Source organism: Geotrypetes seraphini, chromosome 3, assembly GCF_902459505.1.
Source record: "Geotrypetes seraphini chromosome 3, aGeoSer1.1, whole genome shotgun sequence".
NCBI classification, from domain to species: domain Eukaryota; kingdom Metazoa; phylum Chordata; class Amphibia; order Gymnophiona; family Dermophiidae; genus Geotrypetes; species Geotrypetes seraphini.
This window is the reverse complement of record NC_047086.1, coordinates 146,852,566-146,878,837: the sequence shown is the minus strand read 5'-3', so window position 1 is coordinate 146,878,837 and position 26,272 is coordinate 146,852,566. Positions and strand designations below refer to the sequence as shown.

The following is a 26,272-nucleotide window of genomic DNA, read 5'->3' as shown; positions in this document are numbered from 1 at the left end:
ACACTCTAGGCTCATCAGAGGGCAGTGTGTGTGTGTGGGGGGGGGGGGCATTAAAGGAACATATACTGTATAATGGTTCTTGTTCCTGATACCACCAAATATAGTAATCCTTTTACTAAGGTGTGGTAGCCGTTTTAGCACACACTAAATGCTAACGTGCACTAACGCATCCATAGGATGTAATGGGTGCATTAGCACGCATTAGCGTTTAGCGCATGCTGAAACGGCTAGTGTGCCTTAGTAAAAGGACCCCATAGTTTTTCAATAGCTCCCTTTTGAGCAATTGTTTTCTGGAAAGCTCCAAATATTTTCTATTTCAAATAACCTTCCACTTCTCAAAGCCCTGAAACCATGACACTGGAGAACAAGTTCTCTCCTACCTTTCTTGTGAATCGGGACAGTCTTTTCTTGCTTTGTTGGTTTCAGCTCTGGAAAAAAAACCACATTTGGAACAAAGACATCTGTTATATCAGTGCATGTTGCAATATTATACTGAAAGATCAGTGAACGTCACAACACTTTCTTTATTGAGGCCATTCAGGCAAATGGTTTTCTGCTCTCTGCTTGCAGTTTTGAGGATTTCTGTTGTGTGTTTTGAGAAGGCAGCCGTAACTTTTTGACAGGACACCATCCTGGTTCACCACATTGGGGTTTTTTTTTGTTGTTTTTTTTGCAGAATGTATTTTTGGAGCCCTGTGGCTGACAAAGATTATTAGGAAATTACTAGTCTACTTGTATTCTATTAAACCACTTAGAATATCCTGTTCAATTTTGTAGTCCAGTAAGTGGAACAGAATTGTAAAGGCATAAATAACATTTAAAAAGAGACTAAGCTCCTGTACTGATTTGATTTCAGAGAAACACACAGGGAATTGAAGCAAAATCTGATTCATTTAAACTTAGGGTGGCTGCAGGTCAATAAAATTGCCTTCATGTTCATGTTTACTTCTGTCTAATGACTAGATGTTCTTGATTTAACTGGCCAGAAATGGCTGCTGATCGGTTAAATTGCTTGTTTGGGACTATCTACTAATTTTCAGCAATACTTAACTGGTGATCACGGCTGAAAATGAGCATTTACATAATAGAAACATAAAAACATAGAGTATGACGGCAGAAAAGGGCCATAGGCCCAACAAGTCTGCCCACTCGAAGAACCCTCCACCTAAGCACTTCCTCGAAGTGAACCCACATGTTTATCACATTTTTTCTTAAAATTGAGCACGTTGCTCGCCTCAACTACCTAAAGTGGAAGATCATTCTAACGATCAACCACCCTTTCTGTGAAGAAATACTTCCTAATGTCACCATGAAATCTCCCACCCTTGATTTTTAACGGATGCCTTCTTGTCGCCTTAGGTCCTGTAAGGAAAAAGATCTTTTTCCACCTCAATACAGCCAGTAACATATTGAACGTCTCTCTCCCCTCTCTCTGCCCATTAGTTAAATGCATTATAAATTCATAATTAAATTAAATCGTCCTTTTTCTTTGATATTTCTGGGCCATGGACCACAAAGTCCACCTGGTACTGTCCTTAGGTCCCAACTTCTAGAGTTGCTGTCAAAGCTAACTCCAGCCCATCCAACCATTTTGTCACTTATGGATACATACCATAAAGTCTATCCAGGAATGTCTTCATATTTCAAGTTATTGGAGTTCTCATCAATGTCCTCCCTAGCCCACCCTATACTGAATTGCATATACGGGAGACACAGATCATGCAAGTCTGCCCTGTGTTGGATTTAAGAACATAAGAATTGCCATACTGGTACAGACCAAAGGCCCAAGTCCAGTATCCCGTTTATAATAGTGTCCAACCCAGACCCATGTACCAAGCTAGAACACAAGTAGTAAAATAGATTTTGTGCTGCTTATCCTAGGAATAAGCAGTGGATTTTCCCCAACCCATCTCAATATTGGTTTATGAACTTCTCTTTTAGGAAATTATCCACTCCTTTTATAAACCCCACTAAGCTAACTGATTTCATCACATTCACTGGCAACGAATTCCAGAGTTTAATTATACATTATGTAAGAAATATTTTCTCCAGTTTTCTAATTAGAGATCTGTGTTTATCCCACGCTTTTTAAAATTCCATCACCATTTTCATCTCCACCACCTCCCTTGGGAGGGCATTTCAGGCATCCACTACCCTATCCAAGATAAGAATTTCCTAACATTACTCCTAAGTCTACTTCCTCGCAACCTCAAGTCATGCCCTCTAGTTTCACCATTTTCACTTCTCTGGAAAAGATTTGGTCCTATACTAATATCTTTCAAGTATTTAAACGTCTGTATCATATCTCCCATGTCAACTCCTCTCCTCCAGAGTATATATATTCAGGTCTTCCAGCCTCTTATGGTATTCTTTTGGCTCAGATCCCCCTACCATTTTTGTCACCTTCCTCTGGACCGCTTCAAGTCTTCTTAAATCCTTCGTCAGATATGGCCTCCAAAACTGAACACAATACTCCAAATGTGGCCTTGCCAATGATCTGTACAGGGGCATCAACACCTCTCTTTTTCTGCAGGTTACTCCTCTTTCTATACAGCCTAGCATCCTTCTGGCCAATGTCACTTCCTTATCGCACTGTTTCATCACCTTCAGATCCTCAGACACTATCACCCCAAGGTCCCTCTCCCCATCTATACACATTAACCTCTCACTTCCCAGCACATATTGCTCCCTTGGATTTCTATTCCCTAAATACATCACTCTGCACTTCTTTGCACTGAATTTTAGTTGCTAGACAGACCTTCTTCTAACTTTTGTAGATTTTTTTTCATGTTTTCCACTACCTCTGGGGTATCCACTCTGTTACAAATCTTGGTATCATCTGCAAAAATGCAAACCTTACCTTCTAATCTTTTGGCAATGTCGCTCACAAACATATTGAACAGAATCAGCCCAAGCACTGATCCTTGAGGCACTCCACTACTCACTTTCCCTCCTCCGAGCGAATTCCATTAATCACCACCCTCTGGAGTCTGTCTGTCAACCATTCTCTAATCCAGTTCACCATTTTGGGCACTAACTTCATCCTGTCAAGTTTATTCAAGAGCCTCTTATAAGGAACTGTATCAAAGGCTTTGCTGAAATCTAGGTAAATTGTATCTAGTGCACATCCTCGATCCAATTCTATGGTCACCCAGTCAAAGAATTCAATCAGATTTGTTTGGCAGAATTTATCTTTAGTAGAGCTGTGTTTCCTCACATCTTGCAATCTATTAGTTTCTAAAAAAAATCACTATCCTTTCCTTCAGCAACGCTTCCATTTTTTTTTCCAATAACCGAAGTGAGGCTTACCGGCCTGCAGTTTCCCGCTTCATCTCTGCAACCGCTTTTGTGAAGAGTGATCACATCCGCTCTTCTCCAGTCTGGTAGAACCTCACCTGTCTCTAAGGCCTTCTTGAATAAATCTTTAAGAGGACCCACCAGAACCTCAATATCCTTTGTCCACATTCATTTTTTCAAGTTGTTCATAAACACTTTTTTCTATGAATGGCACAGTATCTACTCCGCTGCCACTTGTAACTTTGCCAGCCAATCGCAGTCCTTCTCTAGGATTTTCTTTCATGAACACAGAAGTATTTGTTGAGTACATTTGCTTTCTCCTCAACATTCTCCACATAATGGTTCATAGCTTCTTTCAGTTCTTACAATTCCAATTTTTGTCTTTCTCCTTTCACTAATATACCTGAAGAAATTTTTCTCTCCCTTTTATATATTTGTAGCCATTTTCTCTTCTGCTGGCACTTTTTCCAGACAAATCTTTCCATTTCATCTGGTATTCCTTTCTGTATTTATTTAATTGTTTAGTTTTCTATACTGCTTTCCACAGGGAGCTCAGAATGGTTTACATGAATTTATTCAGGTACTCAAGCAATTTTCCCTTTCTGCCCTGGTGGGTTCACAATCTATCTATCTGGGGAAATGGGGGAGTTGGAGATTAAGTGACTTGCCTCTTCTTGAGTCTTTTTATATTTCATGATCTTTTGCCTTTATTTTCTCTACCTCTAGTTTGGAGAACCATATCAGTTTTCTTTTTTCTCTTGTTTTTATTAATTTTCCTCACGTAAGGTCAGTAGCTATCTTTATTGCTCCTTTCAGCTTAGACTACTGTTTTTACACATTTCTTATGTCCTCCCATCCTATCAGCTCTTTCTTCAGATACTTCTCCCATGCTACTAAAGTCTGCATGTTTGAAATCCAGAACCTTGAGATTTGTGTAGCCATCCACCCCTTTAAACCAAAGAAGGAGTGGGGAAGGGACTGAACAAATCAACTTTAAGGAACAAATACAATTTTATTATAAATAAAAATAGCAACCCCATAGATCCTATATCTCATATATAATTTTTCTATTGCCACAACATGGGGAAAACTCTTTAGTGAATAAGGACTACAATTACTCACTCAACAATATGTATATTCTTCTATAAGCTATTACCTTGCAAGGCAGCTGCAGGCTTTGCTTCTTTCATTTTTATAGGCTCTGCAAAACAATATTTACGATTAAAAGATATGGTAGAAGTATGATAGATGATAAACCAGCTCTTAGAATATAGAAGGGGAAAAAAAACAGTAAGGAAGAAAAGAGACACCAAACAGATCCAGTCAAGTTAAATAATGAAAACTTTTACTGTCAGTATTCAAAAAACATGTGCTGAGGTGACTCGACATAGTTGCGTTTCGGCAGAATAGCCTGTATCAGGATTCAAAAACAACTTGAAGGTGAAATAGCATAACACACAAGAGATGTTTTAAGATGTGGAATTCACTTCAGCATGCCAACAAAGATACCACTGGGGGCCACCCTTTATATGATTAAATTCGAAGAAACCAAGCTGTATTCAGGGTTGAATTTTTAAATGTGATTTTTTTAGAAACATTTTTGGATGATGTTTTTCGGTTATGGGCAATAAATGAAACACGGCTTCATGAGTTTGAACACTTGTTAAATTCTCTAAGCCCTTATTTGAAATTTACTATGAGTTATCATACTCGTACATCAACTGTTGATTTTTTTACATGTGAGAACATGAAGATATGGGGAGATAATATCTAGAAGTCTATCAAAGATGGCTAGAAATTCTCTACTACACTTCAAAAGTTTTCATCTATACAATTTGAGATCAAGTCTCCCAATTAGCCAATTTCTTAGATTCAGGATTTGCTCATCTCTGCTTGAATATAAGGAACAATTGAAAATACTAAAAGAAACATTTTTATTTTTTTTATAAATCTTTATTGATTTTTAAACTTTGACAATGCAATACAATTATCTGAACATAAATATTTCATAAAACGCATTATTAAGCATACAATTTATACTTAGAACAATCATTTTCTCCCTCCCTTATCAAATTAGTACAATAAGATAAATTATGCAAGTATTTTAATAAACAAAATATCTTTCCCTCCCCCTATCTCCCTTAGATGTGTAAGGAATTCTACCAATCCTTTGGTTTGATATAACGGCTAAAGTGGAGAGCGGCCGCACGATACTTAAAGTCCTAGATTTCAAACGTACGGACTTTAATGCAATGGGAAAGTACCTGAAGAAAGAGCTGTTAGGATGGGAGGACATAAGAGAAGTGGAAAGACAGTGGTCTAAGCTGAAAGGAGCGATAAAAATGGCTACGGACCTTTATGTGAAGAAAATGAATAAAAACAAAAGAAAAAGGAAGCCGATATGGTTCTCCAACCTAGTGGCTGAGAAAATAAAGGCGAAAGAGTTGGCGTTCATGAAATATAAAAAAACCCAAGAAGAGGAGAGCAGAAAGGACTACAGGGTGAAACTGAAAGAAGCCAAGAGAGAGATACGTTTGGCGAAGGCACAGGCGGAAGAACAAATGGCTAAAAATGTAAAAAAGGGAGATAAAAATTTTTTCAGATATATTAGTGAAAGGAGGAAGATAAAAAATGGAATTGCTAGGCTAAAAGATGCTGGGAACAAATATGTGGAGAGTGATGAGGAGAAAGCAAATGTGCTAAACAAATACTTCTGTTCTGTGTTCACAGAAGAAAATCCTGGAGAAGGACCGAGATTGTCCGGCAAAGTTACACGAGAAAATGGAGTAGATTCTGCGCCGTTCACGGAGGAGGGTGTTTATGAGCAACTTGAAAAACTGAAGGTGGACAAAGCGATGGGACCAGACGGGATCCATCCCAGGATACTAAGGGAACTCAGAGAGGTTCTGGCGAGTCCTATTAAAGACTTGTTCAACAAATCTCTGGAGACGGGAGTGATTCCTGGGGATTGGAGGAGAGCGGATGTGGTCCCTATTCATAAAAGTGGTCACAGGGATGAAGCAGGAAACTACAGGCCGGTGAGCCTCACTTCAGTTGTTGGAAAAATAATGGAAGTGTTGCTGAAAGAAAGGATAGTGTATTTCCTTGAATCTAATGGGTTACAGGATCCGAGGCAACATGGCTTTACAAAAGGTAAATCGTGCCAAACGAACCTGATTGAATTTTTTGATTGGGTGACCAGAGAGCTGGATCGAGGACATATGCTAGATGTAATTTATTTGGATTTCAGCAAAGCCTTTGATACAGTTCCTCATAGGAGGCTGTTGAACAAACTTGAAGGGCTAAAGTTAGGACCCAAAGTGGTGAACTGGGTCAGAAACTGGCTGTCGGACAGACGCCAGAGGGTGGTGGTTAATGGAAGTCGCTCGAAGGAAGGAAAGGTGACTAGTGGAGTCCCTCAGGGTTCGGTGCTGGGGCCAATCCTGTTCAATATGTATGTAAGTGACATTGCTGAAGGGTTAGAAGGAAAAGTGTGCCTTTTTGCAGATGATACCAAGATTTGTAACAGAGTAGACACCGAAGAGGGAGTGGAAAATATGAAAAAGGATCTGCAAAAGTTAGAGGAATGGTCTAATGCCTGGCAACTAAAATTCAATGCAAAGAAATGCAGAGTAATGCATTTGGGGATTAATAATAGGAAGGAACCGTATATGCTGGGAGGAGAGAAGCTGATATGCACGGACGGGGAGAGGGACCTCGGGGTGATAGTGTCCGAAGATCTAAAGGCGAAAAAACAGTGTGACAAGGCAGTGGCTGCTGCCAGAAGGATTCTGGGCTGTATAAAGAGAGGCGTAGTCAGTAGAAGAAAGAAGGTGTTGATGCCCCTGTACAGGTCATTGGTGAGGCCCCACTTGGAGTATTGTGTTCAGTTTTGGAGACCGTATCTGGCGAAAGACGTAAGAAGACTTGAGGCGGTCCAGAGGAGGGCGACGAAAATGATAGGAGGCTTGCACCAGAAGACATATGAGGAGAGACTGGAAGCCCTGAATATGTATACCCTAGAGGAAAGGAGAGACAGGGGAGATATGATTCAGACGTTCAAATACTTAAAGGGTATTAACGTAGAACAAAATCTTTTCCAGAGAAAGGAAAATGGTAAAACCAGAGGACATAATTTGAGGTTGAGGGGTGGTAGATTCAGGGGCAATGTTAGGAAATTCTACTTTACAGAGAGGGTGGTGGATGCCTGGAATGCGCTCCCGGGAGAGGTGGTGGAGAGTAAAACTGTGACTGAGTTCAAAGAAGCGTGGGATGAACACAGAAGATTTAGAATCAGAAAATAATATTAAAGATTGAACTAGGCCAGTTACTGGGCAGACTTGTACGGTCTGTGTCTGTGTATGGTCGTTTGGAGGAGGATGGGCAGGGGAGGGCTTCAATGGCTGGGAGGGTGTAGATGGGCTGGAGTAAGTCTTAACAGAGATTTCGGCAGTTGGAACCCAAGCACAGTACCGGGTAAAGCTTTGGATTCTCGCCCAGAAATAGCTAAGAAGAAAAAAAAAAAAAAAAAAAAAAAATTTTTAAATTGAATCAGGTTGGGCAGACTGGATGGACCATTCGGGTCTTTATCTGCCGTCATCTACTATGTTACTATGTTACTATGTTACTATGTAACCTAAAAAAAAATAAATACATTACAATTATTATGATGTTACAAATATAGTCAATGGACTCCACACTCTACTGCTAAACCCCAAACACTCTGCATTCATTTTTTCATATTTATACGTGGTACAAACATTTGTCCACCAAAACGTGTAATTTAGTCTGTCATACCTCTTCCAATTATGTGTAATCAATTGGATAGCTATTCCCGTCATTATCATAAAAAGTTGACTTTTATATTTATCCAAAGAAGGCTTGACATGTAAAAGCATACCACAGATTATGGCTTCATATGTTAGGGGAATTGCTGAATCAAGAATAAAACTAATTTGTCTCCAAACTGATTTCCAGAAATAAAGGGCTCCTTTTATCAAGGCGTGCTATAGGGGTTAGCACGTTGGACATTTCATCATGCGCTAACCCCTGCGGCAAGCCTAAAAACTAATGCCTCATCAATGGAGGCATTAGCGACTAGTGCGGCAGGCGGTTGAACACACGGTATTCCGCGCGTTAACCGCCTACCGTATCTTGATAAAAGGAGCCCTAAGTATCAAAGGACAATAATATAACAGATAATCCAAAGTCCCTATATCATTATGACAATGCCAACATCTATTAGACCTGGAATTATCTAACTTTTGTAAACGAACTGGGGTCCAAAAACTCCTTTGCAATAAAAATAACCAAGTTTGTCTCATAGATGCTGACCTTGTACACTTCAACCTCCAAGACCAAATTCGTGGCCAACGAGATACAAAAATATGCTGTTTTATCTCAATGCTCCAAATGTCTCTAATACTATTTTTTGGCTTTTTATTCAAAAATTTAGAAATTAATTTATACCACTGGGCAGCCTGATGTCCTACTAAATCTGCCTGGTAACAAAGGATCTGCAAGCTGTAATAATTTTTAAAATTTTTCCAATCAGAGAACCCCTTCCAAATGGCCTGCTTCAACTGAAACCACCTATAATACTAAAAGAAACATTTTTAGAGAAAGGATATCCTTGAAAGATTCTTTGTGAAGCATTCTTAAGGGCTTGATTTGCTCAGAGAAATCTACTTCTCCAATATAAACCAAAGCAGAAAATGGAAGATATAGGGCTCTTTTTACTAAGCTGCAGTAGCATTTTTATCGCACGCTAACCCCCGCGCTATGCAGAAAAACTAACGCCAGCTCTATGGAGGTGTTAGCGTCTAGCAGCCAGGGCATTGTAGCACATGCTAAAACCACTAGCGCAGCTTAGTACAAGGAGCCCATAGTGTGTGTCTTGCCTTACTCAACTCTTTCAAATTTGGTTGCCTCTTCTAAAAGTTCTTAACAGTCTACTGCCCAATTACCTTACCAATTAATCCTTACCTTATCAATCAATTCTCATTTTCCAGACACGGATGATCTACCCGACCTCAGCTATTCCTTGCCTTCCCCGCAATTAAAGGTTTTACCTATGACAGATTCATCACTAGACTCTTACCCTATCAAGCAGCTTCCAAAAATCCAGAATGGAATCAACTGGTCCGATCTTCAACCTCTTACATGCATTTCAGAAAGTTCAAAAAAATGCTCTTCTTTGGGGAAGTTTAAACTAACTCCCACTTTACACTGTTGACTTAAGACTAGCACATTCCTGCTTATTATTTCACCCCTTATATACCTCTATAATATTCCCGCTAAATGTTATATGTGTTCACTTACAATATTTCTTCAAATGTTAACTTTGATGTTTCTTCTTTGTTTTTATCCTGTAAACCACCTTGAACTGAAAGGCTTATGCAGTATATAAATAAAGATTTGTGTTGTGTTGTGTTATGTTATGTTATTTAGTTCCTTCAATCAGAATCACTAGAAAATGCTACAACTGGATGATGTTTTTAATAATCCCACCATATTTGCATTTAGATGCAGGAAGACTTTGGGTAAGTTATTTTTGTATAAAAGACTTGATCATGAAATTATGAATGAGATGAAAGATTACCGAACCTGCAGTAATTGCCAGTGGTGCAGTACTAGCCTCACAGAATCAAAATAGACAGATCCGCGAATGAAATGCCAGATCTATTCTTATTATTCTACAACTTTCTCTTAAGCTTTTGTAATTTGCTTGGTAACCTACCCTTACATTTTGGTGTATGTGGAAAGAAACATTCAGCAGATTAAGATTAGGCTTAATGAACAAAAGTCTAAAATATTAACAGCTAATATCTAAGCCCCAATTGTCCAACATTGGTTGGAACAAAAGCACTCTATTGAAGATATCTGCAGGAAGATAATTGATACTGTTCAAGTAGGGTGGGAGGGTGGACACTCTGAAAAAATATTGAATCATAAAGAACAGCAATAGATTTTTTAAAAAAAATTAAACTTGGTCATTGGTTTGAACTGGGAAACAGAATGGATGTTGTTAGTGTGAGTGGGGTCTGTGAATGGACATCAGGTATCACATGACAAGATATTTAAATAAAAAAAGCCAACATTGCAACCATTTTTTTAAATGAGCCAAAGAAGAAATATCACTTACAAGCACTAAGGTATGTGCCTTTTAATTTATTGCTGCAAAGATTATATAGAATAAGATATTTGAGAGCATTATAGGGAAGAAATAAGCTTTTAAATATACTGTATTTTTTTAATGAGACCCTATTGATGCAGCTTTTTGAAGCAAAACATTAATTCATGTCAGGGTGACTTGTGACTTTGGATACACTGATGCAATAAGATAAATTTGATTGTTAAAATTAGAGAGAAAAAAAAAAAGATTAAAAGGACTGACCTGATGAAGAGATATCAAGTCCTTTGAGATTAAGCTTGATACTAAATGATATTTTAGGCAAAACCTCAGAAGGTCATTTACCTATATTATTAGTATTTATAGGTACAGTATATGATATATATTTATTGTTCTTTTGATTAAAATTCAAAAATAAACATTTCACAGTTGACAGTGTCAAAAGCATGTAAATTTCATTAACCATCTCCCTGAATTTATAGCTTGAAGTTTGAACATCTATCCAGTCCATATAAAAATGTGTTTGAAAATATTTGTGGTATGGGAAATGATGTATAGGTTGATTGGCAGGATCCAGACATTTCTTTTAGTAGCATTCATCATTTCATTCCTTTCAATGATTTGTTGGAATTTCTTCATATCTCAGTAAGAATACATTGATTTCTCTCTACACCAAGTTCCTGGCTCACTATAATACTACATTTGAAACTTGAAGACCATAAGAATAGCCATACTGGGTCAGACCAAAGGTCCATCTAGCCCAGTATCCTGTTTCCAACAGAGGCCAAGCCAGGTCACATGTACCTGACAGAAACCCAAATAATAGCAACAGTCCAAGCTACCAATCCTAGGGCAAGTAGAGGCTTCGCCTATGTAGTAGCAGACTGTGGACTTTATCCAAGAGGAATGTATCCAAACCTTTTTTAAACCCAGCTACTCTAATCGCCGTTTCCATATCCTCTGGCAATAAGTCCCAGAAGCTTAACTACCCAAAGCTTAACTATTCTTTAAGTTAAAAAATATTTACTCCTATTGATTTTAAAGGTATTTTCATGTAATTCATTGAGTGACCCTAGTTTTTGTAATTTTTGATAAAGTAAAAAATTGATTCACATTTACCTATTCTACTCTACTCAGGAGTTTGTAGACCTCAATCATATCTCCCCTCAGATGTCTCTTCCAGGCTGAAGAATCCTAACCTCTTTAGCCTTACCTGATACGAATAAACCAGGCAAATGAAATTTGATTCTGGACATGCAACATTTTGAATACTGCCTGATAGGTCATACTTACAAAATGTAGCATGGGTAGGGTTACCTTATTTGTGGGGGGATAAGAAAGAGGACACAGATAAAAATAAAAATGGCTGCTTCCTTTGCTAAAGAAAGATGTAATAATAGCAAATGTATAAATGACTTTTAGTTAATGAACACACATCAAACTGTGACTGACTTACAATACAGCCATAGACAATAATCTACTTTTTCAAACTCTAATGAGTAGATTATTGTAACTCACTGTATTTAGGGGTTGCTAAATGGAAATTGAAGGCACTGCAGATACTGATCAATTCGTCTACTAGATTGCAGGGATTCCTAGGAATTCACATATATCCCCTATATTGAAACAGTTACACCTATTCAGCAAAGAGTACATTTTAAGGCCATTGTAATCAACCATCAGATATTGTACCATATTGCTCCAAGGGTACTACAAGAGTTTGAAATTTACCGACCTAGAAGAAATCTAAGGTCTAAAAACACTATGAAATTAAGTTTAGAGGGGGAAGATGTCTATTACTCATGTTAGAATTGGAGCATCAATGATGTCAGTGACGGGTGTCAAACTTTGGAACGCTCTGCCAGGCATACTGCAATTTTGTGTTGGAAAGATCAGTTTTAAGAAAATATTGAAAACACAGCTCTTTGTTAATACTTTCCCATGAAAATGCTGCTATTTCTGTTTTTTCCTGTAAGATACAATGCCATAGAAACATAGAATATGACGGCAGAAAAGGGCCATCGGCCCAACATGTCTGCCCACTGGAAGAACCCTCCCCCCCTAAGTACTTCCTCGAAGTGAACCCATATGTTTATCCCATTTTTTCTTAAAATCGAGCACGTTGCTTGCCTCAACTACCTGAAGTGGAAGATCATTCCAACGATCAACCACCCTTTTGGTGAAGAAATACTTTCCAATGTCACCGTGAAATCTCCCACCCTTGATTTTTTAACGGATGCCCTCTTGTTGCCTTAGGTCCTGTAAGGAAAAAGATATCTTCTTCCACCTCAATACGGCCAGTAACATATTTGAATGTCTCTATCATGTCTCTCCTTTCTCTGCGTTCCTCAAGAGAGTATAGCTGTAATTTACCTAGACGGTCTTCATATGGGAGATCCTTGAGTCCTGAGACCATCCTAGTGGCCATTCACTGAACCGACTCCATTCTCAGCACATCCTTTTGATAATGTGGCCTCCAAAATTGAACACAATATTCCAGATGAGGTCTCACCATGGACCTGTACAGTGGCATTACAACTTCAGGCTTTTGGCTGACAAAACTTCCTCGGATGCAACCCAGCATTTGTCTAGCCTTGGATGAAGCTTTCTCCAACGGATTGGCAGTCTTCATATCTTCACTAATGATTACTTCTAGGTCCCGTTCTGCCACAGTTCTTGTTAAGGTCTCAACATTCAGGGTGTAAGTTCTGCATGGGTTTCCACCGCCAAGGTGCATAACCTTACACTTTTTGGCATTAAAACTCAGTTGCCAAGTTGTGGACTATTGTTCCAGTAAAAGTAGGTCCTGCATCATAGTGTCGGGCACGGTGCCCTTGCCCACTACATTGCACAGTTTAGCGTCATCAGCAAATAATGCAATTTTACCTCGAATTCCCTTAGGCAGGTCCCGTACAAAGATATTAAATAGGACTGAACCCAAGACCGAGCCCTGCGGCACTCCACTGATCACTTCCAACATTTCGGAGGGAGTACCATTTACCATCACCCTTTGAAGTCTGCCACTGAGCCAGTCTTTAACCCATGCAGTCAATGTTTCTCCTAGTCCCAATGAACTCATCTTGTTCAGTAACCTACGGTGTGGGACACTATCAAAAGCCTTACTGAAGTCCAAATACACGATGTCCAGGTTCTCTCCCATATCTAGCTTTTTCATTACCCAGTCAAAGAAGCTGATCAGATTGGACTGGCAGGACCTTCCCTTTGTAAATCCATGCTGGTGGGGATCCCTCAGTCTCTCGTCGTTCAGGATCGTATCTAATTTGTGTTTAATCAACTTTTCCATAATCTTACACACTATTGATGTGAGACTTACCGGTCTGTAATTTGTGGTCTCCGACCTGCATCCCTTTTTGTGGAGTGGAATGACGTTAGCTGTTTTCCAGTCCAATGGGACTTTTCCTGTGCTTAGGGAAAGATTGAAAAGCACAGCTAACGGCTCCGCCAGGACATCTCTCAATTCCCTAAGCACTCTGGGGTGCAGTTTATCCGGTCCCATGGCTTTGTTCACTTTGAGCCTTATTAGTTTTTGGAATACGCTGCTGGTGGTAAATTCAAAATTCTGGAACGGGTCTTCTGAGCTCTCCCTTGTCTGCAGCTGTGGACTGGATCCCAGTGCCTCACAGATAAAGACTGAGCAGAAGTATTCATTTAGTAGTTCTTCTTTATCGGAGTCCGATTCTACATAGTTACCGTCGGGTTTCCTCAGGCGCACTATCCCATCTGTGTTCCTTTTTCTGTCGCTAACATACCTGAAAAAGGATTTATCCCCCTTTTTAATATTCTTAGCTAAATTTTCTTCCATCCGAAGTTTGGCATCTCTGACTGCTGTTTTAACAGTTCTAGATATTACCAGATAGGCTTCTTTAGCTTCCAGTCGCTGTGATTGCTTGCTTTACAAGTTCCGAGATCTCCGCGGAGAACCACTGGGCTTTAACTTTTTACAGTTTTATTGCTGAATGTTTAATTGATAAGATGTTTGTCCTCATCTATGCGAATAAAAGGTGATCATTATATTATGTATATAACCAACATGTTAACCGCTTAGTTCTATGCGGTATATACATTTTAAAATAAATAAATAAAACTTATGGATTTGAGTTTGATTGAGTCTGAGCCCATGCAAACTTATCAGAAGGGCAGCTAATCTCATAACAACTCTGGCTAGCTTCTTAGATACATCTGAAAGTCTTTGCAAGGCATATGTTTAAAGTTGTACTGCATGAACAAAATTCCTTTGACAAAGGGAAACAAAGAGGAGATCAGCAATTCCTTCTTCTCTCTTTAGCATCCTCATATGTCCAGACTGACTAATAGGCCAGAGATGATTTCTCTCATTATGTGGGTAGGTGTCCGGGTTTTGAAAAGCTTCCTGACATAATCGTGTCGTGAAGGGGGATCCGCGCATGCATGGACCCAATGCAGGGACATAAGAACATAAGAAGTTGCCTCCACTGGGTCAGACCAGAGGTCCATCGTGCCCAGCAGTCCGCACCCGCGTGGCCCATCAGGTCCATGACCTGTCAGGTTTTCTTGATTTAGCCCTATAGCCCCCTTATTTCTCTATCTATACTCTTTCTATACCCTATCTACCTCTCTCTGTACCCCTCAATCCCCCTATCCTTCAGGAATCTATCCAATCCCTCCTTGAATCCCTATAGTGTACTCTGCCCGATCACCTCCTCCAGGAGCACGTTCCATGTGTCCACAACCCTCTGAGTGAAGAAAAACCTCCTGGCATTGGTTCTAAACCTGTCCCCGTCCAGTTTCTCTGAGTGCCCTCTCGTACTTGTGGTTCCCCATGGTCTGAAGAATCTATCCTTGTCCACCTTCTCTATGCCCTTCATGATCTTGAAAGTTTCTATCATGTCTCCTCTTCTCCAGGGAAAAGAGCCACAGCTTGTCCAACCTGTCAGCGTATGAACAGCCTCCATACCTTTTATCATTTCCGTCACTCTTCTCTGGACCCTCTCAAGTATCGCCATGTCCTTCTTGAGGTACGGCGACCAGTATTGGTCACAGTATTCCAGATGCGGGCGCACCATCGCACGATACAGCAGATGTGTTACGCCAGTGCATCATGTCTGCGCATGAGTGGATGCTGTCTGCAGATGGGGATGGGGGCAGAACAGGACGGGAAAGAGATGGAACTGGGTGGTCCTGGTGGTGTGGCCTTGGGTCCAGATTTTCCTGAAGGAAAATCTGGTAACCCTATGTATTGGTCATTGGTATATAAAAGAAAATGTGAACATTTTCCTAAAAATTAAAAAAAACAAAAAAATGGAGGATATATCTGAAGAAGTCCAATGGGAGGACATGTCCTCTTAAAAGAGGATGTATTGCTCTGCCCCCATTGCTAGGGAGCAGATTTTGCTATTTGTGTATAACAGATTGCATTGTCTATATTGTGACAGGCACAGAAGCTGTCATGTTGTGCAGATGCCACAAAGAAGAGCTCAGTGTCCATGATTATGGGTTAGAGTATAGAAAGGCTAGACTTTCTTTACTAAAAGCGGGATTACAACTCCCACAAGGATTAGACCTAGGATAGTTTCCTCCATGCCTAACCCCCTCTTCTACAAAACTGAGCTAGCAGTTTTTAGTGCAGTGAATGGCCCGCACTGCTCCCGATGCTCATAGGAACTCAATGAGCATTGGGAGCAGCGCAAGCCATTCAACACGGCTCTCTGCGCTAAAAACTGCTAGAGAAAGACTAGCAATGGGGAAAATCCTGAGCTGGAATTCCACTGGAAGGGAGAGGCAAAGGAGTCCTAATTGCCCTCAGGAAATGGAAAAGCCTAAAACAAGGAAACCTGAATAAGCAGGGATTGTGTCACAGGGCAAGCACATTCTAGAACTTTTCTTACTAGAATATAAAAGGCAGCCTGCTAAGGAGGGAGAGAAGTAGATTAAACCATCTGTGACAGAATCTGAATCTGAGGAAGAGAAGCCTTCTTGGTGATGGTGTATGAGGACCTTGGGGGAAGGAATGACCTACAAGCAGTGTGTATGCCTTGGCAAGACAGCCATTTAATGAAGGTACTAAATATCTGTTTGCATTAAAAAAAAGAAAGCAGATGCTGAGAAGGGAAAAATTTCAGTTTAATGTTTGTCTTCAGGGTGTTTCTTTTTGATTACCAGGGTATGGAGGCTGTTTGCTTGTGAAAAGAAACACCCCTAGTTGTTGTTGGGGGGATGGTAGCAGAACCCTGCGAGGAGTCAGAGATATAATTTGCATATTAAAATGATTCCAACAAGCCTGTCCTTTTAATCTGATTCTCAGTGTGTGAAGGGAGAGCAAGGAAGCTAAGGAAGTGGTGGATGTCCATGTGAAACCAATAGGACGCATTGGTCAACTTCCATAGTGAAAGAGTTAAAGTTTGATATTTCGCCTTGAGTGTAATAGTACTAAGAAACATGGAGTATTGATTGGTGTATTAACTCTGCAGACCAGTCCTGTCAGATTCACGATTTGAATCGGTTCACTGATTCACTTTGGGTGAATCAATTGGATTTGGTTCTAAACAAACAAACAAACAAAAAAAATTGGCTTTCTGATTCATCTGATCCTCTCCCCTCCCCTCCTAAAGCTAGCACTGCATCTTGTTTGCAGGCTGTTCTCCAAGATGCAGGCTGTTTCTGGAAGGTAAACAGTGTGGGGAGGCCAAGGAGGGAAGCAGAAGACCAAGGGGGTGGATGCTGGGGGGGGGGGGAGGAGTGAGCTGTCCTTTGGGGTGGGACAGATAGGCAGGCCTTCAAAGGGGGGGGGGACAGACCTTTAGGGGGGACAGGCAGGCCTTCAGGGGTGGGATAGGCCTTCAAGGGGGGGACAAGCCTTCAAAGGAGGACAGGTCTTCAAGGGGGGACAGGCCTTCAGGGGGGACATGCAGGCCTTCAGGGGGGACAGGCAAGCCTTTAGGGGTGGGATGCAGACCTTTAAGGGGGGGGATAAGCCTTCAAGGGGGAAACAGGCCTTCAGGGATGGTGGCACAGGCCTTTAGGGGTGGGTTGCAGGCCTTCAGGGAGGGGACCAGACTTTCAAGGGGGGACAGACCTTCAGGGGAGGGGGGCCCTGGTATAGAAGTACACAGAGGGAGGGAAAGGGGGGTTCAAAGAGATGTGCATATGCCGGACTTTGGGGAGGAAGAAATGGGTCTGAAAATAGAGGAAAGGGAGAGAGATGATGGACAATGGGATTTAGGGAGGGAAGGAACAGAAAGGGAGAGAAGTTGGATGCAACGGATGGTGTGAAGGGGAGATAGAGATACTGGATAGGAGGGTAGTTGGTAAAAGAAAGGGAGAGAGGTGGTGGGGAAGGAAGGAAAGATGCTGGATGAAAGAGTAGTTAAGAAAAAGTGGATCTGTGGAGGGAGACAAAAAAAAGGAAAGATGCCAGACCTCCTGGGGAGGGAAGAGAAACGGAAGGGGAGGACAGAGATGGAAGATGGATGGTTAGCGGGGAGAAAGAAGGAGACCCTGGCAAGCAAGTTATCAGAAGACAACCAGTGCCTGAGACCAACAAAATTTGAATAATGACCAGACAACAAAAGGTAGAAAAACTAATTTTATTTTCTGTTTTGTGATTATAATATGTCAAATTTGAAATATGTATCCTGTCAGAGCTGGTGTTAGACCGTAAACGTGAGCTAGGATTTAACAGAGATAGTAAAAGTCTTTTTTGTTTGTTTATTTTGTTTGCACCACAGCACCAGTGTGGTTAGGAGAAGGCAAAGGGGGTGAAGAGGCTGTAAAATAAACCCACCAGGATGTTTGAAAAAAAACACCCAATTGGGCAGGAAAATCAAATAGAATCCCAGTCAGCATGGATTCACCAAGGGTAGGTCCTGCCAATCCAATCTCATCAGCTTATTTGACTGGGTAACAAGAACGTTGGACTTGGGAGAGTCTTTGGACGTGGTGTACCTGGACTTCAGTAAAGCTTTTGACAGTGTCCCACACCGCAGGCTGCTAAGCAAGATGGAATCGATGGGGTTAGGAGAGACACTAACTGCATGGGTCAATGATTGGCTGAGTGGCAGACTTCAGAGGGTGGTGGTTAATGGTACCCTCTCTAAAACATCGGAGGTGACCAGTGGAGTGCTGCAGGGCTCGGTCCTGGGTCCACTCCTTTTCAACATATTCATAGGGGATCTGACTCAAGGGCTTCAAGGTAAAATAACACTATTCGCCGATGACGCCAAACTATGTAATATAGTAAGTGAATGCAGTTTACAGAATTATATGGCGCAGGACCTGCTTACATTGGAAAGTTGGTCCTGAACCTGGCAGCTAGGCTTCAATGCTAAGAAATGTAAGGTCATGCACCTCGGAAACAGAAATCCATGCAGGACGTACTTCTTGAACGGAGAAACTTTAACTAGGACTTCAGCAGAACGAGATTTAGGAGTAATCATCAGTGCAGACATGAAAACTGCCAATCAAGTGGAGAAGGCTTCATCTAAGGCAAGGCAGATATTGGGTTGTATCAATAGAAGTTTTGTCAGCCGAAAGCCTGAAGTCATAATGTCGTTGTACAGGGCCATGGTGAGACCTCATCTGGAGTACTGTGTGCAATTCTGGAGGCCACATTACAGTAAAGATGTGCGCAGAATTGAATCGGTTCAGCGGATGGCCACCAGGATGATCTCGGGGCTCAAGGGTCTCTCGTACGAAGAGAGACTGAACAAATTGCAGCTCTACACTCTCAAGGAACGTAGGGAGAGGGGAGACATGATCGAAACATTTAAGTACCTCACGGGATGTGTCGAAGTGGAAGATGATATTTTCTTTCTCAAGGGACCCTCGGCCACAAGAGGGCACCCGCTGAAACTCAGGGGTGGAAAATTTCATGGCGACACCAGGAAGTATTTCTTCACAGAGAGAGTGGTTGATCATTGGAACAAGCTTCCAGTGCAGGTGATCGAGGCAGACAGCATGCCAGACTTTAAGAATAAATGGGATACCCATGTGGGATCCCTACGAGGGTCAAGATAAGGAAATTGGGTCATTAGGGCATAGACAGAGGGTGGGTAAGCAGAGTGGGCAGACTTGATGGGCTGTAGCCCTTTTCTGCTGTCATCTTCTATGTTTCTATGAAAAACCAATTCAATAGGCTGAACAAATTTTTTTTTCCTGAATCGGGCAGCACTACTGCAGACTTGCCTCTGAGTTCTTTTTTTATTAGTGGCCGGTCTTGTCTTTGGCAGTGATGAGTTGGTCACTAGGCCCATTTCCACTAAACTACAAGGGAAGAGGGTCTCCAGGCTACTATGAAGTGCTGAAGACCTGTAGCCTTATGGCAATATGTATAAATTAGAATTAAGCTGTGCATAATGAACTACCTGGAGATTGTAGATCTTAGGTGATTAGCCTTTCTGGGTATTTGAGCTCTTTTCCCAGTGCCTTATGGAACCCTTCCGGTTTGCTTGGCTGCCCTATGCAAGCTGAGAGGAGCAAATTCCCTCTCCCACCGCCCACCTGCCTGGCTTCATACATATTCAAATCTGTAATGGCAGAACTAGTATTCTAGTGCATCTAAATGTAAGTGTAGTTTTTCTTCCTTATTTTTTTGATCAACTGCATTAAAAAGAACATTTTGGATTGAGTCATGTCTTCTCCCTGGTAATGAAATACTACATTTAAGCTAAATAGGGAAAGGAGACTGACTCACTGTAGAGTTCATTACACATATGGTAACCACAAGTATAGAGATAGGAGGTTGTGTAAGAATGCTGTACATAGAAAGACAGAACACTACACAATCAATATCAATAAATCAGATGTAGTCAGCATTTATTTCACAATTGATATTGCTTTTGTGGGATATCAAATGAACAATAAACATAAACATAATAAGAAAAGGAATCTATGAATGAGAAGCCTTAGTGATAAGAACTGAAGAAACCTATAACAATTCTAAGGATTTAATAATAGTACCTTTTTTCTTTTCTTCCTTTTTTTCTGTGTCTGAAACTAGAAAAAAAATGTATTTCCTTATTCAAAATTAAAGGAACAAAACAGAATGAAAGATGTTAGATTTTTTTAAAGTTAGAAATATAGAAAGAAATTAAAGTATTCTGAAAATAGCTAGTTACTATTGAGTTCTAAGTCCCATTATATAAAATGGTGCCTGAGGTACAATAATGTGTGTTAATAGTTTTAGTACATGGTAGTAACTCTTGTGGTACCAGAGCATTCATTTTAGCAACATTAATTAATTAATTTATTTATAACCTTTTGAATCCACCTTTATCCAAGGCGGCTCACAAATTTCCATACATAATAAAATAAACATTTATAAAGAAGACATATAATAATAATAATAATAATAACAGCTTATATACCGCAATACCGTGAAGTTCTATGCGGTTTACAAAAGATTAAGCAAAGGTACAAATTGACTGACTTCAAGAGGGGAAGAGGAAAGAGAAGTAATTAGACAGGAAATTCATTGTTGAGGAGAAAAGTGATCAAAAGGACAGTAAGTCACTATTGAGAGGAAAGAGATAAGTGGATCAGTTGTCAAGATGTTTTAGGAACAGGTGTGTTTTTAGACATTTCCTAAATTCCTCATAAGTAGAGGGCGAAAGTAATTGTTCTAGGTCTTTACCCCATGATGCTGCTTGGTGTGAGAGAAGGAATTCATGGTGTTTTTTCAGTTTGCAACCTCTCACTGGGGGGGAAACGAAGTTGGAATGTGAACTTCTCTTGTGTCTGTTGGTTGAGAAGGAGAAAAGGTCAGTAATGTATTTGGGGGCAAGTCCGTGTAATGCTTTAAAGCAGAAACAGGCAAATTTGTACTTTACGCGTGCCTTCATCGGCAGCCAATGTAGCTGCCGGTAGTAGGGTGTCACGTGGTCAAATTTTTTTAGTCCAAAGATTAGTCTGATTGCCGCATTCTGCAACATTTGTAGGCGTCACATATTTTTTTGGGAAATTGCCAAATAGGCGATGTTACAGTAGTCAAGCAGGCTTAGTATGAGGGATTGGAGTAGGATTCTAAAAACCGATGTAACAAAATAAGCTTTAACCCTTTCAGGACCATAAGGATCGTAGGCCAATTTTTGTGGTTTTGACGACATTTTTATGGTAAAAAGGGCTTGCAGATGCCAAAAAATTGATTTTTTTTGTGAAATATCATTATTTTTATTTAAAAAATCACACTTCTGGCTTATGGACAGTGTGGCAAGTGAATCTTCTCGTCAATCTGGCAACGACGCTAATGAATGAATGTCGGAACCAGTTTGTTTACATAAAGGCAGTATCATATGGAATCCGTACATATCAAATTTAGAACTGTAGACTATCCCAATCAAAATTTATAGGATTTTAAAGTTATGGGACAAATATGTCCCTTGGTCCTGAAAGGGTTAAGGGATCTGAGTTTCCAGTGAGTGAAAAATCCCTTTCTGATTAAGGAATCTACTTGGTATTTCATGGTTAGGCATTGATCCAGAGTTACACCTAGTATCTTTATGGAGGGCTGGATAGGGTAACTAAGGTTATTGATACAGAGGGGTGATTTAATGTCAAGTGGATGTGGTGAAGCAATGAAAAAAGTCGTTTTATCTGAATTAAGTTTGAGCCTAAAGTTTGTCATCCATTGTTCCATCATATTTATAGCTTCTGAAGCTTTGGGAATAGTTTCGGAGACAGAATTAGTGAATGGGATGATAATCGTAAAATCATCTGCATAACTAAATAGTTTTATCCCCAGCTGGGTTAGCTTCGTGCCTAGTGAGGACATGTAGACGTTGAAGAGCAATGGGGATAGTGGAGAGCCTTGGGGCACACTGGATGGATTGCTCCAGGTGTCGGAAAGCTCATAATTAAAACGAACCTGATAGGTGCGGGATATAAGGAAGCCACGGAATCAGTTCAGCACCTTATCCAGGATACCAATGGCATCTAGGCATTGCAGCAGTTTCATGTGGTCCACTAGATCAAAGGCAGAACTCATATCGAATTGCATTATCAGGGCATTAAGGCCTTTACTAAACAGTACTAAAATGAATGCTCTGGTACCACAAGAGTTACTACCATGTACTAAAACAGTAGTACTAAACATATGTCAATTAGAGGAAAATACAAAGGGCTCCTTTTACGAAGCCATGTTAGCGGCTTTATCACACGCACATTTTTAGCACGCGCTAACCCCTGCGCTAGCCGAAAAACTACCGCCTGCTCAAGAGGAGGCGGTAGCAGCTAGCGTGGCCGGCAAATTAGCGCGCGCTATTTTGCATGTTAAACTGCTAACATGGCTTCGTAAAAGGAGCCCAAAATCATAGTATTATATAATTGAGTCCTCGACAAGACTGCATCCAAAATATTTATCAAGTAACACCATTCTTCAATTTAGTACACCGTTTTTCCAATAAAACATAACTCAAAGATGTTTTAAATCCACTTAAAGAAGGCTTGAACAAACAGGTTTTAAGCAACTTCCTGAATTGCAGGAGATTTCTACAATATTTTTATGCATTTTCATATTTTACAACCCGAACAAAAATGTCCATTCATGCCGTAGGTCAGATTAAACAACTGGAAACAAGACTGTTTAACATGTTTAGACTGGTTTTTTGTGTGTTTATATTAGAAAACCACTGTTTTCCCATTGAGAAAATATGTACATTAAAATACTTGTGTTAAAAATGCTTGCATGCTTTGTGTTTCCTCTTTTGTATGAGTGCCCAAGAGATGCAAACCAGTATACATCCTTAAAGAAATGTTTAAGTCCAGCATTCAAAAGCACTTATTTAAGTAGCAAAAAATTGCTGCATAGATCAGTTCTGCTGACAGAAATTGTACATTGAAATTCATAGGCATTATTTGGTTAATGCTGCTGAAAATCATTACAGACTGTATTGGCACTATCTGGATAGCCTTGAGACAATATGAAGCGGAGTGAGGAGAGGGAGAAAAAATCTAGATAGTTGGGAACAGAGAGGTAGTTTAGTGGTTAGAGCTCCAGACTGACAATCAGAAAAGCCCAATTCAAATCTTCCTGCTGCTTCTCAAGGGGCCCTTTTACAAAATCATGTTAAACACTTCATGGCCAGTTCATGTAGCATTAACATAGTAAAATAGTAAATGATGGCAGATAAAGACCTAAGCAGTCCATCCAGTCTGTCCATTAGTTATACTCATTAAAAATACAGTCAAACCTCAGTTTGCGAGTAACGCGGTGTGCGAGTGTTTTGCAAGACGAGCAAAACATTCTCGCAAATCGTGACTCACAAACCAAGTGTTGACTCGATTTGCGAGCACTCCCCCCCCCCCCCCCCCCCGAACTGGCATCCGAGAATCTCAGAGAGAGCGAGAGCCAGAAGGCCTTGAACATGCGCAGATGCTCAAGGCCCAGGCAACAGGAAGGATCTTCGTTCACTGGCACATCCTGGGGCTACGTGTCGGTGCCAGATGGGGATAAGGCTTCTGTTCGGGCGGGCGGGGGGGAGGGACATTTGCGAGCGGGGGGCAGCGATGCTTGTTCTCGGGGGGTGGGGGTGGGAGCAGCGCCGCTGGCCTTGGGGGGTGAGGGGCTGGGAATGAATCAAGCGAGTTTCCCTTACTTCCTATGAGGAAACTCGCTTTGATATACGAGTAATTTGGTTTATGAGCATGCTTCTGGAACAAATTATGCTCGTAAACCAAGGTTCCACTGTACATGATTAAATTAATTTGTCTCTTCTTTGATATTTCCGGGGCATAGACTAAGTCCACCTGGTATTGTCCTAGGCTCCAACTGCTGAAATTGTCATCCAAGCTCATTCTAGTCTATTCAACCATCCTGTTGTTTGCAGGATATCTACTGTAAAGTCTGGCCAGTAACGTCCTTATGCTACATGTTAGTGGAGTTCCCACTGATGCCCTCCCCAGCCCATCCTACACCGAATTACCATATAATTCTTGGTGTAGAGCCACATCAAGGGGCTTTGTAGTATTTTTGCATTTAGCATGTGGTAGCTGGGTATAATTTGTCCCAGATTCTATAAATGACACCTACCGAGACGCATAGCGATGTAAGTGCTTAATGTGGCCCTGAGCTTTGGGCCTTCCAAAACTCAAATAAACTGCCAGGTTTTGGAAATCCTTCTGGGAACCTAGACAGTCCTCTAAAAAGCCCTAGCCATGGCATCCCCATTCTGATACCCATGAATCAGAGCAAAATCAGAATGACATGCTCAAATCTGGCCTTTTTGTTTTGTGCATGGATACATTTTAAAGGCAAAATGGCACTTTTACTACATTGTGGTAAAAAGTGGCCTCAGTGTGCATTTACGTGGAGGGGCATAATCGAAAGGGACATCTAAGTCCGTTTACGTCCATATCGCAAGTCGTCCAAAGTTAAAAAGAGCCTAAGACACATTTTCGAAAGATACGTCCAACTTTTTTTACTTTCGAAAATCGTCTAATTATACGTCCTGCCGATCTGATCGTCCAAGCCACTAAATCATCCATCTTTATACCACATTTCCGTCCAACTTTCCGTCCAAGTCCAAAACGCCTAGAACAAGCCCTGTTGGACATGGGAAGGGTCTGCAAAGTGATGGACTGCACACCCAGACATGGCACCTAAATAGTGAGGTACCTTACAGGGCACTGCTGTGAACTTCACAGAAAGGATGCCATGGCTTCTCCTCACTACAGCTCCCTTATTAAATTGTATTAAATTGGTTCCATGGCGTACAGTCAAGGCGGAGGGAAGAAGAAGTTCTGCTACGACGATGAGTGACAGGGACGCCGCGGCCTCCAGACTCCGCAGCAGCAAGAGAGATGGGCTTCTCCACTGGGCCTGGTGGGAGTGGGAGGAGTGACATGGCGCTAGTAGCCCTTGAGAGGAAAGGGAGAGGGGAGGAGAGGAGGTCTGAGGCCCTTAAGCACAGGGACCATCTTCTTTATGAAGGGAAGCCAGAGAGGAAAGGGAGATAGGAGGGGAGGTCTGTGGCCCTTAAGCACAGGACCTTCTTCTTTATGGAGGGAAGCCAAAGAGGAAAGGGAGGAGGGGAGGTCTGAGGCCCTGAAGCACAGGGATCATCTTCTTTATGGAGGGAAGCCAGAGAGGAAAGGAGGGGAGGTCTGAGTCCCTGAAGCAAGGGACCATCTTTTTTTAGTAAAAATAAAAATAATTTTATTTTATATATACCGCCAAAGCCAAAGTAGTTAGAGGCGGTTTACAACAAGAAGAACTGGACAGTCAGTGAAGAAATAACAATGAAGTCCTTGAATACAATGAAGTCTTAGAATAATAATGATGTCTTTGAATAAATGAATATTTGTAGGGAGGAAGAGAGAGAGTGAGAGTCACATTGTAGGGACGTCAAGTGCAAGTAAGTAGAGTACAGGGGTGAGGCTTTTAAGAGTTCTTGGTTACAAATCGGTTGAACAGGTTGGTTTTAACTAGTTTTCTGAAGTTAAGGTACGTTGAGGAGTGCTTGATGAGATTGCCTAGCCAGCCGTTCTGTTGACTTGCTTGGAAAGCAAGAGTTTTGTCAAGGAATCTTTTGCATGGGCAGTTTTTTATTATTGGGTAGCTAAACATATGTATTCTGCGTGTGGGCCTGGTAGGACAGTCCAATTTAAAATGGGCGACCAGGTATAGGGGGGCCAAACCAAGAATGGATTTGAAACAAAGACAGGCAAATTTGAACAGCACTCTTGCTTCTAGGGGCAGTCAATGGAGTTTTTGATAGTAGGGGGTTATGTGGTCCCATTTTTTTATACCAAAGATCAATCGCACCGCTGAATTTGGTATTATTCGGAGTCTTTGAATGGTTTTCTTGAGAGAACTCAGATAGATGATGTTGCAATAGTTGAGCAGGTTTTAAA

At 41.0% G+C, this 26,272-nt stretch overlaps 1 protein-coding gene across 46 annotated transcripts in view; it reads right to left on the bottom strand.

The window, feature by feature from the left end:
- TRDN (triadin) overlaps nt 1–26,272 on the bottom strand; it is a 597,259-nt gene that overhangs the window by 126,273 nt on the left and 444,714 nt on the right. For all 46 annotated transcript variants that reach the window (XM_033935829.1, XM_033935830.1, XM_033935836.1 and 43 more), the window contains 3 exons: nt 20,384–20,419; nt 4,454–4,498; nt 381–428 (listed from right to left, as the gene is read on the bottom strand). In XM_033935829.1, the coding sequence (XP_033791720.1) occupies nt 381–428; nt 4,454–4,498; nt 20,384–20,419 (129 nt within the window). The remainder of the gene's footprint in view (nt 1–380; nt 429–4,453; nt 4,499–20,383; nt 20,420–26,272) is intronic.